Genomic DNA, 19,419 nt, shown 5'->3' on the forward strand with positions numbered 1-19,419 from the left:
GGCACTGTCATGTCGGAGTATAGGTTTACCCTCATAATTACGTTTTTACACTTCGCAGACAATGAGGAATTCGACAAAGCCACTCATCTTGGAATAGGAACATCTTCCGTTCTCTCACTCATTGAGCCATTGCTGAATCAGGGATATTGTGTAACAACGGACACCTTTTACACATCTCCAGAACTGTATGAGTTCCTTTTGCAACACAAAACGGATGCCTATGGAACCGTTAGGGCTAACCGATGCGACCTGCCGCCAGTGTTTGGCAAGAAGAAGCTGAATGCTGGAGAAATAGTTGCCTGGCAGAAAGGCAAAATGATGGCACTGCGGTGGCGCGACAAAAAAGATGTGTGCCTAATGAGTACTGTTCATAATGCCTCCACTGCTATGGTACACATGAAAGGTGGGAGAGACGTCATGAAGCCGTAAGTAGTAATAGGCTACAATACCACCATGGGAGGTGTCGACAGAGCTGACCAAGCCATGAGCTTCTATCCAGCAATGCGGAAACAGCAGAAGAAATATTATAAGAAAATCTTCAGGCATCTTCTTAAACAATGCTTGTGGAATGCCTACATTCTGCTAAAAAACCAAAGTGACAAGCCTGTGACGCATTTGGACTTCATCTGGAAAATTTCCGAACAAATCTTTTTGAACCACCAAACGCCATCAGTGAGTAGATCTGGACGTCGTGCTGTTGGCGTTGTCAACTCAGAACGCCTGACTGGTCGTCACTTCATGGTCTACATCCCACCAACAGAGAGAAAGTCAGCACCTACAAGTCTGTGCGTGGTTTGTTGCTCGAAGCGCGATGACAGCGGCAAAAAAATCCAAAAAGAGACCAGGTTCCATTGTCTCGATTGTGACGTCGGACTTTGTGCTGTCCCGTGTTTCAAAGTTTACCATAACCCGAGATGTTTACTGAAGTAATATTGCACCCTTGCTTTGGACAGATGTCAGTGTTTTTTGTTTGAATACATTATTTAATTAAATGTATTATTATTATATTATTGTTTTGTGTACTTATATCTAACTATTTGTTATATTATAATTTATGATTTAGTTTTTCAAACTTTATCATACCCGAGATGTCTACTGGACTCTTGTTTGGACAGATTTAGGTGAGTTATTCCTAAGATTTACTAAGAATTACAGGCCTACAATGTAAAACAACATATTTCCATGAAAAACAATGTACCGCTTTCAGTTGCTAAAATACTGAATAATCATACCGCCAGGGAGGTTAATAATAATTTGACTGCCTCATTTCCATCAGGGCTTAGAGCAGCGCTTAGGAGACTGCAGCTTCTGTGGACCTAAGGTCCAGCGGTAGCACACCAGAATAACAGACTATAGCAGCTTAGAGGCAAGAGGAAGCAATGAACATGGAAGTGGAAGAGGGTGAAACAGTTTGTTGGCTTTGCTTACATGACCAGGCCAGCTATTCCATTGCTCTTTCTGGCAAATGTTCGTGCACTGGATAACCAAATGGATCAAATTCGACTGAGACTGCATTTTTGTCGAGAGTCTTTCTCTTGAAAAGAACTTGGCTTAATAACAACATGCCGGACTCGGCTTTCCAACATGATGGGAGTCAACTCTTCCGAGCAGATTGTATTCATCTGTCTGGTAGAGCTTGAAGAGGTTCACTTTGTATTTACATTATGTATGTATGTACAGTAATTCCTGTGCTGCAGATAAATCAGGCACTGCTGCAGGTGATAAAGACTTTAGGGCTAGAAGGTTACGCTTTAGGGCTAGAACTACTATGCTAAGGAACAGCTTTTTCCTTAGTGCTGTGAGACTGACAAATGCTTCATCACCCTGATATATTTCAGCTAATATTAGTAGTATTTCTTTTCTGGGCATCACTGCAATTTATGATTTATAATACCGTACTCAATGATTGATAATATTGCAATCTTATTTAAAATCATGCTGCTTTTCATATGTAGTTGTTGCTCACATTGAACAAATTATTATTATTTAAATATAATTATCTATCTTCGCATTTGCATCTTTATACTTATGTTTACTTACTTATTTGTTTTGTTAAATTGTTTGTCTTGATTTTGTTATTGTAAGGTATTGAGTACCTTATTTCATTCATTTCTTTCTGTCTATTTTTCCTGGTGGCCATTGTGACCGAGACAGAAATGATGGAAAATCCAAAGACTAAAAAGTGTAGGTATATGAACCTTGAGATATGTGTACAGTGGCTAAGGAATATACATTTAAAGCAAGCACCATTCTCTCTAAAACTAGAACTCTATATTGGTCACGTTCAACCGTAGTGCAGCAAGACCTCCATAGGTCTCCATAGGGTGCTCCATAGGGTCCCAGGACCTTCATAAATCTATTATTGTCCCTGAATTTTCAACTATAAGTGGCTTATTTTTTCATAATAACTTTATATGTCTTTTTATATGTGATCGGCATCCAGAAGTGCTAAGGTCGAATAAGCATCTGACAACCTTTAATTCTCCACCTGCCATAAGAGGACCCACTTTCTTTCTTTTACGTTTTCATATCCAGCATGTCCAATATGCAATGGTGTGTTAACACAACACTTTGGGCGCATGCATGTACTCCCCTATAGAGAAAATAAAATAGCCACCAGAACCCTTAGAATGAACAGGAAAAAAAAGGCAAAGGAAGGCTAGAGTAACTCTTCTTACTGGGGCTCCCTGGGAGTTTTGGGACAGACATTCATCATATTTTCAAAACCATACTTAAACTGTAAGTAATTAGTATATTTTAACCTCCTTGGCAGCTTTCCCGAGTCTGGCTCAGGGTTAATTTTAAATACTAGGATCGTTAACCCCGATTATAATTTTACTCATGTTTCTCTTCATCATGCTGCAGTATGATAGAGTAAATAAATTATAGCCGCTTAGTGGAGATGCAAATTCGCAATCCATGAAAGTGTTTGTAAAACCAACAAATCATCATCCATAATTGCTCCCTTTGAAGCATTTAAATGCCATAGTGAATTCCTTTTTAAATTGTTATCAGTAAAAGCATAGTACTTGCTTGGTGATCTTGACATTTTCTGTGGGCTCTGGGTACATCCTGTTTCAGGTGACAATGCGTATCTCAGGTTTCCCTAATGTTGTGGTAGAGTTTGACTCTTTTGTGCACTTCTACTGTGAAATGTCAGCAGGCCAAGCCAAGCCAGCGCACTGCAGTATCTCGTGGTTGTTTGGCGACTGGCATCGCAAATGTTGGAAGTATTCTAGAGCCTACAGAAACAACATGGTTCACATATAGTTGAAAAAGTTTTGAAGTAGATGATAGGTGATATAGGTGGTATCCATCCAGTGCTGTAAGAGATTACTGAGAACACTGAGAACATAATAAATACTGTAAATTTGGAAATGAATTTCATGGCTCTTAAGCATATAAATAAAGAATGCAAAGAGGGATTAGAAGAGGGCTTGGGAATCTGTTTCTGCGATGTGCGGAATTCAAATCTCGGCCTTTAGTTTATGTTTTACTTAGTTATGCAAAAACAAGCAAGAAACAAACATAGAAAGGAATGTTGCACTGTGCACGGGATGCTGCCATTCTGTGACTTGCAATGAATTTGTTAACAGCACAGGGCAAGAATAAAACAGAAGTCATCAAGAAAATGCAGTGCTGGTGTAGCACATTCATCTCATCTCCCAGTCCATGGAAATGACTTGCTGTTAGGTCTGTACATTTCATGCAGATTATTACCAAGAAAGGCCCATGTTTGGTATTCAGTGTTGACACATAAAAGAGAACAGGATGGCACCCAGACAGGACCAGTTTGATGTGCTAAGGCAGTAATTTATCAAAGCTCCCTAGCTAAGAGAACCACATAGGCAGAACCATCCCGGATGTTTCAGTGGGGCATGAAATTGTTCCCTTATTGGTAAACACAAAAAAAGAAACACAAAAGAAAAATTTAAATGTTTTTTAGATATATGTGGGAATTATATCAGTTTAATGTATACAATCCTCTAAATGTATTTTAGTTCTGAACAGCACCCCAATGAACTTCGCAACCCCTCTTGTGCTGCATTGCACCAGACTGTACACTGTGTGTTGCAGTATGCACTACATTTTAGTGTTTGACAGCATGCCTCAGGGCACAAAAATGCATGTGTTGCAGTGCAGTGCGTTCTGGTGTGAATGGGCCCTACAAATCTTGTTTTGGTGTAAATTTTGCAACTATATACTGTATGTTCATAGGCACAGCCATAGTTTCTCATGAACTTTGCTTCAGGGTGGAACCTTGTTAATAGTTTTAACGTACTGCAAGTTTATCAGGCAGGATCTGTCTGATTTAAAATAATAGACTGTCTTTACTGACATTAAAAAACACCTGCAATGCTTATGGTAGCAAGACAGCATATGAATGTTTAGGCCAGCCTTTCTTAACCAAGGTGCCTCAAAGTTTTCACACAGCGTCATGCCTTTCTATGGTGCAGGCAGGCCAGCCACCAGCAAAATAGAAATGAATAATGTTAATCCAGGGAGTTTGGGATCCATTCAAAAAAGGATGGAAGTTCACCTCTATCCAGGCTTACATTTCCTCCCATGCTCTGCCATGCTGCCGCAGCTGTAGCTCCCAATGTGATGGTAGGACTCTAATTGGAAGATGGGGACTGAGGACACTGATGTGAAGGGGGACTCATGGCTCTGATACAAAGGGGGCTCGTGATTAAAAGGGGGAACTCTAATGTGGCAGGCAGGACTCTGATATGAAAGGAAGGAGCTCTTGATTGGAGGGGGAGGAGCCCCCTCCCCTGTTTTTTTAGATGGGGTTCCCCCTTAAAATCAATATCTGACCCCTATCTTGGATAAGGGTCTGGCATGGATTTTGAAAGGACCACATTTGTACACTTACATATTTTACATTTTAGATGGGGGTGCCTCAAGATGTTGCATACTTTTACAGGGTGCCATGACTGATAAAAGGTTGGGAAATGCTGGTTTAGGCAGTTCAGGAGCTGTGTGTGTGTGTGTGTGTGTGTGTGTATTTATAGCAAGAAAGGGGTTGTATTTTACTTGTTTTGGTCAAGCTGTAATCTGTGTTATGGATTCAAGTGGGATTTCATGACAGGTCCACTTTACCAAATTAATTCAATAAGTACAATCACGTGCAGTTGCCAAAAGCAAGGAATCAGAAATGATCTATAAGCTGTCAGAACAATGAAAGGAAACATGTGATTGATTACAATCTGTTTAAAGTTTGTTGGTTTTATTTAATGTAAAGCACAATGATGATGTGCAGAAAGAGGTGGGTCATAGCAACCACTGCAAAAACAAAACCCACAAATACCTAAATTCTAATTTACTGTAATGAATTAATACAGTTTGTATTTGTCAAATGGGGCCATGCTGCATTTATTATTATAACTTTCTCCATTGTGACTTACTAATGCCGGTGATTATCAAAGACACAATTCCAGCAAAAAAAAATTTCAATAAAAGCCCTGATTAAGTTATAAAATATTAAAAAGGTGGCATTGATTACATCTCAAAAAGCAAGTATGTCCTTAAAGCGTATGTCGAGGGGAAAAATAAATAAATATGCAGTACATATCTTCAATATATGCACATTTCTCTGTAGTTTATCCTTTTAATGTCCTTGTAAATACAGAAAAATACTACAAATGCACTCAGCTCTTAAAAGTGTATTTCCGTTTTCGCAGTCAAATTTGAGAAAACCCCTCTATATGTTTGTTATGTGTTCCTGTTCGTACAAAATACTGAAAAATAACTTCAGACAAAAAATTCTTACGTTTTAGATGTTTTGTTTAATCAGGCAAGATGGTTGATTCCAATGGTCTGTCCTAATGGAAAGATGTGGGACTGAAATTTGAGGATTGTGTTTATATGATAAGCTTCATTAACATACAATGGACAGGCCACCTCAGAGCCCCTCATCCTTTACAGCCCCTCCTAACATTTCAAAGAAATAGAAGCAAGAAGAAATGTTAACCCTTAAAACCCTTACCCAAGTAAAAGCAGTTTAAACTGAAAGAAGCATGTTTTTAATTTTTTGTTTTTTAGCTTATGCTATGTGAATGAGAACGTGTAACAAATATAAAATAGGTGTTAACCCAATTTGGCAGCCAAAGTGGAAATACACTAAGTCCTGAAACAGTGTCTTTTGCTAAACTATTCAACCACTTTCACTCTCAATCCGGCGCTCGTTGTGGAAGAAGTGGGCAGCCCCAGGGTAATCTTATACATTTGTTGTGGTGTTGTCCCAAGTTAAATAGGTACTGAGTTGGGGTTGTAACTGTGACGATGATGGGGTATTGGGGTCTTAATATTAGAAAATAGAATTTGTTTGTTTCCCAGTCAGAGCACCTGCAGGTCTTCATTTAGAATTGACAGGTCCCTCCACATTCCACAGAAGAGATGCTGGATGGCTGTGATCTTTTATTGCCCCAGCCCTAGTGAAATTTCAAAATATCTATCTAAGCCTTTTTATGGCTGGCATTAATTAAAGGCATGGCGCTAGGCCCTCCATATATTATGAGTGGACATTTTCAAATAAACAAGCAGGTCTGCCAGGTGATGACCTCGCATTCCTACGAAAGTCAGATACCCTAAGTTGGAAAATCAAGCTACATTTTGTATACTTTGGAATTTGGGCGGGGATTGGTAAACTAAAAGTTCATCCTTCGCCTGCTTTCCTGCCGCAACCCTGCCTAGGGGCTGGCTCCGGGACACCCTCCAAAAGGGGCTTATAAAATATTCTGTGTTGGCAACTAGAGGGGCTTTTGGTTTAAACATCATCGAGGAACTAGATGTCTTAACATCGCAGAAGAGTTCCCCTTTAATCTTTGGACATTATCGGCTGGAAGTCTGCTTGAAGAAGAGCCCGGCAGACTTCCACTTTGCTTCTTGGACTCTGAACTCTGTCAGAACCCACAATTCCAGGACTGTTGAGTATTCTTCTTTTATTCCCTTTTATTTTGCTGTATATATATATGTTTTCTCTTTTTATTAAATCTTTTTCTGTATATTTTCTGCACCGTTTCCTTTATTAACCTCCCTGGTGGTATGATTTTTTTTCATGTAAGTTTTCGGTCTATTTTTTTTCGAATTGTTTTCGTCTGTCGTTTTTTTTGTTTTAATATGCCACCGGTTCCGCTCCCCTGCGACGCGTACGCTCGCAAGGGATGGAACCCGGAAGACGGCATCGGCCGCAGAACACAGCGCGGCTCAAGGGACAAGGTAAGTAAATGCTATGCGAGCTACACTCGGGAATACCACCAGGGAGGTTAAAGGATGATCTTAAAAATCGTTAAACTTATCTCTACGCTCTAAATACGAACTTAAAGCATCCTTGCTCTTTGAAGAGTGCTACTGTATAGTAAATCCTGTCATATTCCTGTCTGAGAGGACAGCAGTATCACAGGTATGTTTAAGTGTTTTGAATAGTCGCAGAATTGTATTGAAAAAGACATGGTGGCAGTGGGAGTTTGTGGGTAAAGGGTTAACTGCGGAGTTAACCAACCCTGGTTACGAACGCTTTCAGTCTGCTGGCCTGAGATTGTGTCCTGCGAGCTGGGAAATCTCTGCGCAGGGTGAGGCTGAGAGTGCTATAGCCACATCCTTGTGATGCGCACGCTCGGTTCAGACTTGTGTATGGTCACGTGGGATTGACGTACAGCGGGTTTGGGCCGGGCGTACGTCACAGTAACTACTGTGAATGATCTTTATGGTATTACTCTGCATACCTCACAACTTTATGAGATAAGGGCAAGGGACACCTTATAGCACAATGTATTTAGGTAATGGACACAACCCTGCCACACCCTAGTTATGGGGACCATTAAGAATTTATATGCCAAAAATGGTTGGTTAAACCCCCCCCAAAAAAATTTTCACCATTACTTTTCCTTTATGCTGCCTTTTAAATATAACAAACAAGATATTTAAGAGATAGAATGAAGGTTTTAGAATAACACCTTTGGTAGGAGGAAAGAGGGAAAGAGGGCTTTGGTTCCAAATGAGGGACAGTTGGGAGGTATGCTCTGAATGTTGAACCCGACATTGATCTTAGTGTATTTGGACCAGTTGGATGCTAGCAGTGAAATGGATATCTCCAAACCCACCCAAGGTGGAGGAAATTGAGCTTAGTAAATCTATAGCTTTTGAAAAGCATACCTATTAGACAATGCACAAATTTGATTCCATTTGGTCCAAATGGTTGGATGTGACGTACCTATGTCCGTCTAATACTTGAAAGGTATTCTCCCTCTCTGATGCAGTTATTGTTTAGCCTTATAAAGTTTTTTTCTGCGTTGCTTATTGCAGCCCAACAAACTTAAGTACAGAAGTGTATGCATAACCCATATCCTTGTCCTCCGTGCCAAATTGTTTGTTTTTTTCATTTCTGTGTGTGTCTTATTTAGTTAAAAAGTTATTTTCTTTCTCTTTGGAAAATGAAAGAAAAAAAAAAAAGTATAGGCTTATCGTGGAAATAACCTCCTGCCGCCTTGTCCAGAACATAGATGAGATTACATAACATCTGCAGAGCCTGATAATACTTGTTCTAACTGAATCTTAAAGGGCTCAGCGCTGAGCACTTACTGGTTTACATCCAGTGTCCCAGCAGATTGAGAAAAATAAATTTAGGGACTGTAGCTCCAATCTGTTTCATGTAGTTTATACAGAAAAGACATCAAAAGTTGGTTAATGCCAACTGTGGTCCTGTAGAATCATTAGGGGTCAAGTTCACCTCTTGGGGGATCCCATCAGTTGATATCATTATGAAACTCCATGGGATCTTCAGGATGTAGTATGGCTCTCTGAAGTTAGACTGTATGTACTTTCACATAGAGGCATTGGGGGCGATTTACTAAAGGGAGGATACTTTTCCCTTAGCTTAGTGAATGTGTTGAAAATTTACTTTTTAAAGAATATCCAACAATGTGCAAGGAAAATAATTTTTTTTTATTTTTGCTGAAAATTGAACGATGGTAAGTCAGCAGAGCTTTAGCTGCAAATTCCCTTGCAACGTGAACAGCCTATTTGCCTTTAGTAAATCAATGCAATGGAGTCTCTCGGAGACAGTCATAAACTGAAGGCACCATTTTGGAAAATGCAATAAAATACTGTAAAGCATAAAAAAATACACAGATAACACACAGAGTGCACACTTACTAGGATGCAGACATAAATAGATCCCGTAATTCTATGCATATTAGGTATGTACAGTAGATCTTAAAAGGTATACACTAGTTTAAATAGTTAAAGATTTAACCTAACTTTTACAGTTTTAGGGTCATCGGATTCAGTTTTGAGTATGTGTGTTTTTTGGATTGTTTCACAAACCAGATATGTGTATAGTTTAGATATATGTGTTACTTTGTAACTGCATGGTTTTATCTTTCAGGTTTTACAAAAATTTTCTTAATGATATTGTAGTATTATCTTTTGACAATTTTTCAGTAGATTTTCTAAGGAGTATTGAGGAGACTATAAGACTCAAGGCATCATGTCCACATAGCCGAAGGCAGTGTTTAATAAGGGTACATTTTTTATTAACCCTTGGAGTGGGGCTACCCCCACAGTGAAAGGGTTAAGTGCTCATTTTGGTCTAGGACTAAAAATAACAAAGTTACACTCACCCGATCCTCCAAGCCAGTCGGCTGTGACAATGGTCCCAGTAGCCTCTCTCCTTCTTTACACGTCCTATACACTGTGTATAGAATGTGATGACTCAGGGACCTTAGACCACTGCATCGGAGGGAGAGAGACACTTCAGGAACCAGTCTAAGACTTAAGCCAGCACAGAGGATCAGGTGAGTATAACTTTTTTTATATTCAGCCCTACAGAAAACAAGAAGTTAACCCTTGAATTGTGGGGGTAGCCCCACTGCGAGAGTTGATAAAAAAATATTACTCTGAGTTCTTTAATCTTACAGTGGGTCCCAGTTCTTCTAAGAGCATACGTAATCATAGAGAACAAGATGGTGAGGACACATAATATATGGAGGAAACATAGATAGGTCTTTACTAAACCACATTTGGCAATAGTTTTTGAGGCATTAAATGTGTATGTGTATTTTTTTTTAGTCTTGGAGTAGGAAAGGGTTATAATTCTAGTCTGTTTACTTTGCTGTCTCTGTTCCATTGGGTAGACTTCCCTTCAAGTGACATTAATTTAAATTTTCCTTCCCTTCAAGTGACATTAATTTAATTTAAATACATTTTTTTCCTCCCCCCAAAGTTAGTGTCAGCACTTACCTTAAATGATGTCTCTTAATCCGATCATCTTCTTTCCTGTCGTTTTCATCTGTCCCTCCATCACTGCTGCGGGTCTCCGATCCAGCGCTGACTCCCCTGTGCTTGCTGGCACTTCCTGTCCCACAGTGTCTGCATACGGGTGCACGCTGTCCATAGACTTACCTTGTATCTCTCCTAGCGTCCCGGCCGAAAATCTGAACTGTGCATGCGCCTGCCCCAAGATCCTGCATGGTCACATGTCCTAGTCATATGTCTAGTCACATGTGCCAGAAATCCAGGAAGTAATAGGAGAGCTAGTAATCTGCCCTTAGTAAACATGGCCACTCTTAGAAGACTGGGGAAGAAAAGAGAAACAAGGTATGCAAAGAATACAAAGCCTGCAATTATCTAGAAGTATGTGTTTGTAGATTGTCATTACTAAACATTTCTAAAGGTGTGTTTGTTATTATTTTAAAGATAAGGGTAAAGGTCTGCTTTAAGACAGTTGTCACCTCTTGTTCTGGTGACAACTGTTCAATTTTGTATTTCCCAACATTTTTTTGTTGTGGTTATCACTGGAACAAACAGAGGGGTTAATCTCCCCAACAGGGACCCAGACAGCAGAAAAAAATTGGCAGGGGTCCTACTTTTTCCCCCATAGCTATCCAAAACTAAAAAAAGTGTAAGTTATACATATGCTGTAAACATTCATAACAGTTGCTGTGAACCTCTTTATCAATGATATACAAGCTGTTAAAGCCTGGGAGAGCAAATCAGAGCATTTAAATTAAACCACCCAAACACATGGAAATGTGAAAATATCTTGCATGCTGCAGTGTTGACCTGCAATTTCCTATTTAAGTCAAGTTGCATCCAAAAATACATAGATTTGTGTGTTAAATTGCACATGCCACTTCATGCACTTTTATGAATCTTCTGTGAATGAGCCCTTGCACACCTCACCCACAAGCAAGTTCCCTCTTCTGTTTCATGGTTTAGATTTACTACTTCTGCATCACCTCCCTGCTAATTGAGGTGCTGATGCTGACTCATTTTCCAGTGAGCAGGCTAAAGGCAGAGAGATGAGATAGGAATCTGCATTGCTGAACCAGGAAACAAGTATGTCACCTGTCTGGCTGTGCTGAGTGGCACAGCATTCGTTAGGGTGAACAGGAGGCAGATATGTATTTAAACTGTGTATTTAGCGGTTTGTCTAAAGGTTCTGCATTAATTTCTCTCTATTCCTGACACCTTCTTATCTTTTTTTCTGCTCGAGCTTTATACTTTTTAATCCATCCTTTGTCACCTTTTCTGACTTTATTTTTCATTACCTGCATTTCAGATTTTCTGGCAGTTGAGGCCTTTGCTCTCTTTTACTTTTCTCCATCATTACAAAATGTTTTAAATATCTAAACTGTTTGCTCACCATTTTCTATTTCTGTTCTTGCCCTCCCTCTCTTGACCTCCTTTCTTTTTTCTGGTTCTCCGGGCTTTGCTGAGTTGATTGTTTGGCTTGGCTCCATACTGGAGGAATTCTGGCTCTGTTCCCCTTAGTTCATTACTCCTCGGGGAGCTCTGAAACGGCCTGCTGCACCAGAAACTTTATTAGAAACAGATGTCCCTTCGTCTGTCCCTCGGGGCTCTGTCTCTCTTGAAGAACTGGTGCCACTAAGATCCCTGCCATGGAAAGAAAAGGAGGGAGTGGAGGAGCGGCAAACTTGGAAGGGGGAGATGGGATACTAAAGCCTGAAGCTATAAGAAATAGTAAAGTTATTATAAAGAATAGAATTCTTTAAGGTATGTAATGTAAGCCTTTTAAATGCAAGCTATGTAATATAAGAGCACAAGTAAAAACAAAGCAAGCTATGTTCCTTTATCTTGGACTTTATCGGGTAAATTTCATCATAGGCACGTCAGCACAAAATAGGTCCCGTCTTCCTCGGTTAACAGTTTGTCCAGTGCTGTCATGCTCTGTTTAACCTTCATACTAAGAAGCTGTTCAAAACCATTGCCATAGCCTTTGGATACAGGGACCTAGTCAGAATAAAAGGCTTGAAGCCAGATATAACGAAGCATTCCAAATTGTTTCTATATCGCTGAAGAGTTTAAGTAGTACAATTTAATACATTTTCCTGATACATACAGTATAACAGTAATTTAAAAGTTATAGTAAGATTTGTTTTTATAGGCTCTAAGTTTCATAGTCTTGAATTAACATTGCAGATTGCCTAAGAGTATGGAATATGATCAAATTGGCTTGATCACATTCCATATTGGTATTAAGTAAACCTTGTGCATCTTGCTGAATTGGAATTGCCATTGAGAATGGCACACTTTGTTAAATGTCAGAAGTGTGGGAAGTGTCCACTGATATGTTAAGACTTGGCAGCCAGAATAAAGGTTATCTTGCTGTAAGTTTAGGAGTATTGTTCTGCTGGTATGGGAACCTCAGTCCCAGTCTGAAATTTCTTAAAGCCGAAGTGCAATCAACATATAATTTGACTTGCCTGGTTCTTTCTTTCTTTCTTTCTTTCTAACCTCATCAACATGCTAATAAAATAATTTTTTTTAAAAACCTGTTTTCTGTGCTTCTCCATGCAGTACAGGCAGATCATGGCTAGTGGGAGGGTGCTGCACCTTGCCTCAGTACTCCTCACAAGAGTCATCAACCCTGATGCTAGCAGTGTGCTAGCTCTTGGGAGGGGTTATGCAAAAATCAAAAAGTGGATGTCAGTCTGGAGGAGTAGGCATCCCTAAGCAGACAGCATTTAAGTGCAGACTGCTCTTGGTAAGGCTCACATGGCTCTAGGATTGAAATCAATGAAATCCAGTTAGTGAAAGGGGCGGGCTGGATGTCCTTCAGCCATAAAACAAGGCAGCTCTGTCTGACTTGCTGCAGCTTCTAATGCACATTTGGAGAAGCTCACATAGCATTTAGCGTTAAAGCCAAAAAAGTTTTGGTGCCATAAACTGATAATTAATTTCCACATGATTGCACGTATTTCTCTTGGCAAACTTCAAATCGTATTTTTTTCTGGCGTTATAGTTCTCTTTGGAATGGTTCCTCCTACATTAGCTGTGGATTGTTAACATTGTTGTCTTGGTTGTTTCTTTGACTGATACCTCATTATTCAGTAACAGTGTTGGAGGACAGCCCTCTGTAGGCAAAGTCACAGAACCATATTCTTTGCATGTTTTAATCATGGGTTTAATGGTGTTCTGGGGGTGTTCAAAATGTGGGATTTTTTATAGTCTAACCCTGGTTGGTGTTTCTCCAGAACTTTATACCTAACATTTTGATAGCTTCTTAATCTTGATGATGCTGTTGGTTTAGATATCTTCTCTAACAAGCTCTCGGCCTCCCAGGAAAATGTAGATTGATTCTGGAATCATGTGATTTTATTTGCACAGCTGGACTTCATTCAATTGATTATGTGACTTCTGTAGGCAGTTGGTAACACCAAAACTTATTTAGTGGCTTTGCATCAAGGGGGTAAATGCTGGATGAGTCAAGACTTTCAGTTTTTAATTCGCAAACAGTTTAGAAGCTATGTAAATATTTTTCTGCCTTGATACAATGGACTATTTTATGTAGATCAGTGACAATGAAATCAGTTGTAATTCTAGATTGTAACATTGCAATATCTGGAAAAGTGCATTCAGCGTGATTACTTACACAAAGCACTGTAGCATCACGAAAAATACATCTACATGAAAACTTAAAACAACTGAAAAGTACATTTCAAAATAAAAAAATGCAAAGTGTGAAATTTCAGGGGGAAAAAATTACCATCAGAAACGTTAACTTAAGAACAATGAAAACATCTTGAGTCAAGATTAATAATAACACCCTTAAATTAGTTTTAAAAATCCCTCAGTTGGAAAGAGATTTTTTTTTTTAGCTGTGCAAATAAAATAAAAAAAATAGAATTTTCAACTCTTGATTACTTAAAGTTGAAATCCTCATTTGTCATAGTAGCATTCTTATTTGATTGAATTATGAGATATAGGGGTTGATTTAATAACATTTTCCTTAGTTTAGCTAATGAGGCGTAGCTCTGCTAATTTCCATCATCCAATCATGTGCAAGCAAAAACACTTTTTTTTTTTAATTCTTCTTTCACAACAAGAAATGTTGTCCCACATTTGATATTTCTGTCAGTATTATAAAAGATCAGATGAAAAAAATGACAAACAAAAGGGAACATAAATAGAAAGCACAGAAAACAAAGTTAAGATACCGTCAGGGAAAAAAAATTACCTACCAGAGTTCAGTGCAATATTTTTATTTATTGACTTGAGTAAGAACCAAAACACACACACACACACATATATATAAATATATATATATAATGAATATAATCTCTGTGAAAGATAATAAATATCTGTAAGTGTTATATACGTTACTCACCAAGCATGTACTGGTGATCTCTATTCTTAATTTACATGCCATGAAATTGTCACATAATTTTCCTGGAATTACATATAGAATAGTAGATGTTGTATTATATTTTGTATCATTAATGTTTTGGTGTGTTTTTGAATGACCTTAAAAAAATTATACGTATGGATGCACCGATACTTTTCGAGTACCAATGCCGATACTTGGCCTTTTCATGAGAACTACCAGGGTTGCATCGGTGACAATAAACAAAAATGCATCAGTACTTGTGTTTGTGAGTACTTGAGTAAGTACCAGTACTTGTACTCGCAAAACTGGTATCTGTGCATCCCTTTATTTATATTTATAAAACCAAAATCGTACATTAAAACAGAGATGTACAAATCCCAGGAGCTCTGTGTGCACCTTACAAATGACAGCTGCCTCCTAACTTTTGAATTTTTCTCTAGTCTAGTCTTGGAGCTCAAAAGTATCTGTACTTGTACCGAGTACTGTTCTTGGTATCGGTGCATCCCTAATTATAAGTTATTAAAAGAGCACCTTTAGCAACTCTCTGGACTTGATTTACTAAAACAGGCTGTTCACTTTGAAAGGGAATTTGCACATTGCATGGGAATTTAAAGGAGAACTATGAGGTGAGTGCTTTCCACTCACCTCATAGTTATAGCCGACCTGTAACAATGAGACTGTCACAGGTCAGCTCTATTGACCGGGAAGTGAGCGCACACATACCATCGCTCACTCACTTTCCGATCATCTTTTAGATTGTAAGCCCTCACGGGCAGGGCCCTCCTTACCATCTTGTCTTAAATTGTATTGTGACTGTAATGTCTTCCTTATATTGTAAAGCGCTGTGCAAACTATTGGCGCTATATAAATCCTGTATAATAATAATAATAATAATCTCCCTGCAGAGAGCGGTGACTGTCAGTCACTGACCCCCGCAGGGATTCCCCCCCCCCCTCTCCGATACTCCAGTACTGAGTGGAGAACGGGCGGGGGAGGGGGAGGGCACAGCTGAGGGAACAGCCCATGATATACTGAGCTTTGGGTCACGGGTGGAGGTTAGTACATGTCCTCCCGTGACCCTAAAGAGAACTATGGCGAAACACTTACCCCATAGTTCTCTTTTAAGCTTAGCTTAGTGAATAAGGTGAAGCTCTGCTGACTTCCATCGCCCAATTATATGTCAGCATAAATACAGTTTTTGGGTTTTTTTTGCACATGATTGGGTAAATTTCACCACGTTCACTAAGTGAAGGGAAAATTCTCTTGCAAAGGGCAAATGCCCTTGCAAAGTAAACAGTCTATTTGTCTTTTGTAAAACAACCCCTCTGGATCAGCTGCCTCAGAATTGCACTATAGGCACCTACTTAAGAAGATAAAGCTTATACTGCCCAGTGCATTCACCGGGCATACAGGATTAGGGTCATTTCTCTCTTCAGCGAGTTGCATGAGCCAAGCAAAGCTGTTATTTCACCCATGGTCAAACATGGGAATGCACAGAATTTTCAAAGCTGCTAAGACCTGAGAGTTTAAAAACCATGTAAGCTCTGGTTCAGGTGGAATAAACTTTATTTTCTTTACATCTGATATATGTAGTCATGTGCTTACATTTGCAGTTCTGACAAGGAAGGAGAGAGGAGTCCAAGGAGTAAAAGTAGAACACTGGGAAAGAAAAAAAAAAAATGATAGAGATGCTGCCTCCATTACGGAGAAGTACAAATGGGGGTTGGGGGGGGGGAGGGGTTCTAGGTTAGATTAGGTTAGGGGGCCAGGAGGGTGCAGTGAGATCTTTGTGAAGTGTTACCACCAGGGATGCTCCCCCTTTCCACAAACAATACCCTCACCTTGCTCTAACTAAACACTGCAGCGTCAGAAGGTCCTTCATCAGGTGTTCACATCACTACCTGGGTGACCAAGACACTTCCTATTGTGTCCTAATGTATTCTGCAGCAGTGTGATGTCATCTCAAATCAAGGGACTTTTAAAAAATCTTATAAACCCCCCTTTTGTTTGTAGCTCACAGAGTTCATCCCTCGCTGCCACACTAGATTACTGGTCTCTACTCCCAGAAGAGGCATCAGTGAGGGATAAACTGGGGTTGTGAACTCTGTGAGCTCATGAATGGGTGAGAGCTGGGTGGGAAGGAAGAATAGGTGGGGTTGCACATTTGCCTATGAGCTTTAAATGACCATATCCCACATGATAAAAAGAACAGCACTTTGCAATCTAGCAGGCAAAAAAATTATAACCAGTTGATATATGTAGTCTAATGACTGTGCGCTAAGGTCAGAAGAAGCATTGTAAGTACTGTTTCTATATCTGGAGAAAACAAACACATTCACAGGTAAGTTGATTTAATATGTGTGAGGCAGCAGTAATATTAAAATATTTTGGCACATTAATCAAGCATAACATTTTTTATTACATTTGTACATGGTCTTGAAAAAATAGCAATGAATCATTCCATGTTAAGTTCAAATGTTAACCTAAAACTACAGCCATCTGTTTCTTTTAAGGGTAATCATTAACCCCCAATTTGAAATACTATTCTGCATTTGCAGTCTCCTCGGGCACTCCACTGTTAAATAGCATAAAATAGAATACAGATGAACGTCCCTTTCCCCCACCTTCAGCTAAAAAAAAAAGTAAAACAGGCATGTTTAAACTAAAAAACTATAGGCAACCTGGAGGCGACTTCTCTTTCCATAGTCTTATGTAATGTCATCTGGTTGTGCCAATGAAAACAGCAATATCATTGCCACAAACCTTGGTTGACACATTAAACCTAACTCCAATCATACGGGTCAAAAATTATCCGCACTCTGGCTGTAGTATGTATTTTAATCAACTATAAGAGAAGACAAATACATCATTTTTTCGACATAATCTTGCTTTTCAATACACTTTGTCCATCTGCCAACAAGCTTTCATATTCCCTCATTAAAAAATGTTTTAGGCTGAGTTGCGAGCCACGAATGTACCACTGTCTTCACTTCTTCATCAGAAGTGAATCCTCGTCCTCGTAGGGCTGCTTTCTGATTTGCAAATTATTTGCCACATAATCCACTGTCACTCTTCTATTCAACAGAATCATTTCACCTATATGCTCAATGTTGTCATCAGCCGTGGACGGTCGTCCGTCTCCTTCTTGATGGCTAACACTTGTGCGACCTTCCTTGAACTTCTCTATCTATTCATACACACTTCTTTGCGACAAAACACTTTCTCCATACTACGCACAAAGTCTTCGATAAATAACGCTGCTCTTCTTTCATGCAAATTCAAGTGGGTCATCCACTTCTTTCTTGCACCGCAGTTACAAATGAAGTAACATTACACATTCACACCTGTACAGCAGTGACTGGGGAGACAGTAGTCTTGAACGGAAAGTGCTGATAAGACAGTGCAGCCAACAGAAGTTTTAATATAACCGGAGAGTGGATTATTTTTGACTCACCAATGTATATACCAGGTTGTTATTTAATTTACTTTGATGGAGCTGGCCTACTTGCTTTATTCATACACACCTAGCAATTTATGGCTGGAAATGTCACCTATCTGCTCATGTGAAGCGGTCTCTTTAAATGAGAGGACCTGCGTTGCAACTTGATCTGCATGTTTGCACGGATGGACAAGCAAAAGTCCTAAATAGGTGTCCACTACAGTGCAACAGTACCGCAGTCCATTGTTTTCCCGGGGCAGGGGACCGATCAAGTCAATCTGCCAAATCTCTGCAGGCCTCTCGCCCCCTCTTGATTGTCCTGGTGGAATACTTTTGCATTAGCCATTGTCGCACTAATCCAAACATATACATGCACCCATTCATAGGTAGCTTTCTGCCCTGATTGCTTGTGGGCTCTAAGTTCATCAAGAGAGGATCAATTGACACAACTGTAGTCACCTTGGCGATTTTATCTGCCACTCTGTTGTAGTTCTCGAAGTCTGAGACTAGTGGCATATGTGTGTCAACATGCCCCACTTTTATTGTATGTGAGACCACCTCTTTCCAGATGTAGTACCAGACTTCCTTGCCTCCCCACACTGCCTTTTCATGAACCAACCAGTCATTTGACCTCCATGTGGGCATCCAAGTTGTCATTCCTTTAAAGACCGCCCAGCTGTCAGTGTAGATATTGACATGGGAAGAAGAATCCTTCTGTAGCATCATTACTACAGCTTTCAATTCTGCATTCTCCAATTCCGGTCTCCTGTAGGTAGTGAGGTTATAGGATGCTGCTGTCCACTGACACCCAGACGAAGCGACCGTGGCTGGTACCGCTTCCATTTAATCAGGGTATGGTTCTGGGCTATAGTTACCCTTGTGGTCAGTCCATTATCTCTCACCCATTCTGTATTGATGGTGACTGGGTCCTTTCCTGTAATGGTTTCTACATGCTGAATGGCTGTGCAGACCCCAAACAGGTACCATTCCAAGGGAGTGTCTTTTTTCTGTTCACCTGTCAGTTGCTTGGGTATTGCCCACTGTGCTTTCTTCTCATTTGGCTTACACAGACTCCTTGATATGGGACCATCTTTCTCTACTACATCCAGCTGAAATGGCACCCCTTGTCTCATGGGTCAGAGTCCCTGGTGCTGCAAGATGTCTTCTTTAGCAACAAAAAAAAATGCAATTTGCTGGTATGAACCCCATGAAAACTCAGTCTTTTTCCTTGTCATATTATATATGAACCTTAGTGTCAGTCCAACATGTACAATGAACGATCTCCAGAATCACACGACTACATTACATTTTTGGGCTTCCTTTTTGGTAGAGGAGGGGGGGGGGGCAA

At 39.7% G+C, this 19,419-nt stretch overlaps 1 protein-coding gene across 1 annotated transcript in view; it reads left to right on the plus strand.

Moving 5' to 3' along the window:
• The first annotated feature begins 453 nt into the window (after positions 1-453).
• The window catches only part of GDF11 (growth differentiation factor 11), a 29,476-nt gene continuing 10,510 nt past the window's right edge, over positions 454-19,419 (plus strand). Inside the window, exons 1-2 of the mRNA XM_018562018.1 lie at positions 454-672; positions 3,082-3,223. Coding sequence (XP_018417520.1) covers positions 454-672; positions 3,082-3,223 — 361 coding nt within the window. The remainder of the gene's footprint in view (positions 673-3,081; positions 3,224-19,419) is intronic.

Source organism: Nanorana parkeri, unplaced genomic scaffold (genome assembly GCF_000935625.1).
Source record: "Nanorana parkeri isolate BGI_ZX_2015 unplaced genomic scaffold, ASM93562v1 scaffold556, whole genome shotgun sequence".
NCBI lineage: Eukaryota > Metazoa > Chordata > Amphibia > Anura > Dicroglossidae > Nanorana > Nanorana parkeri.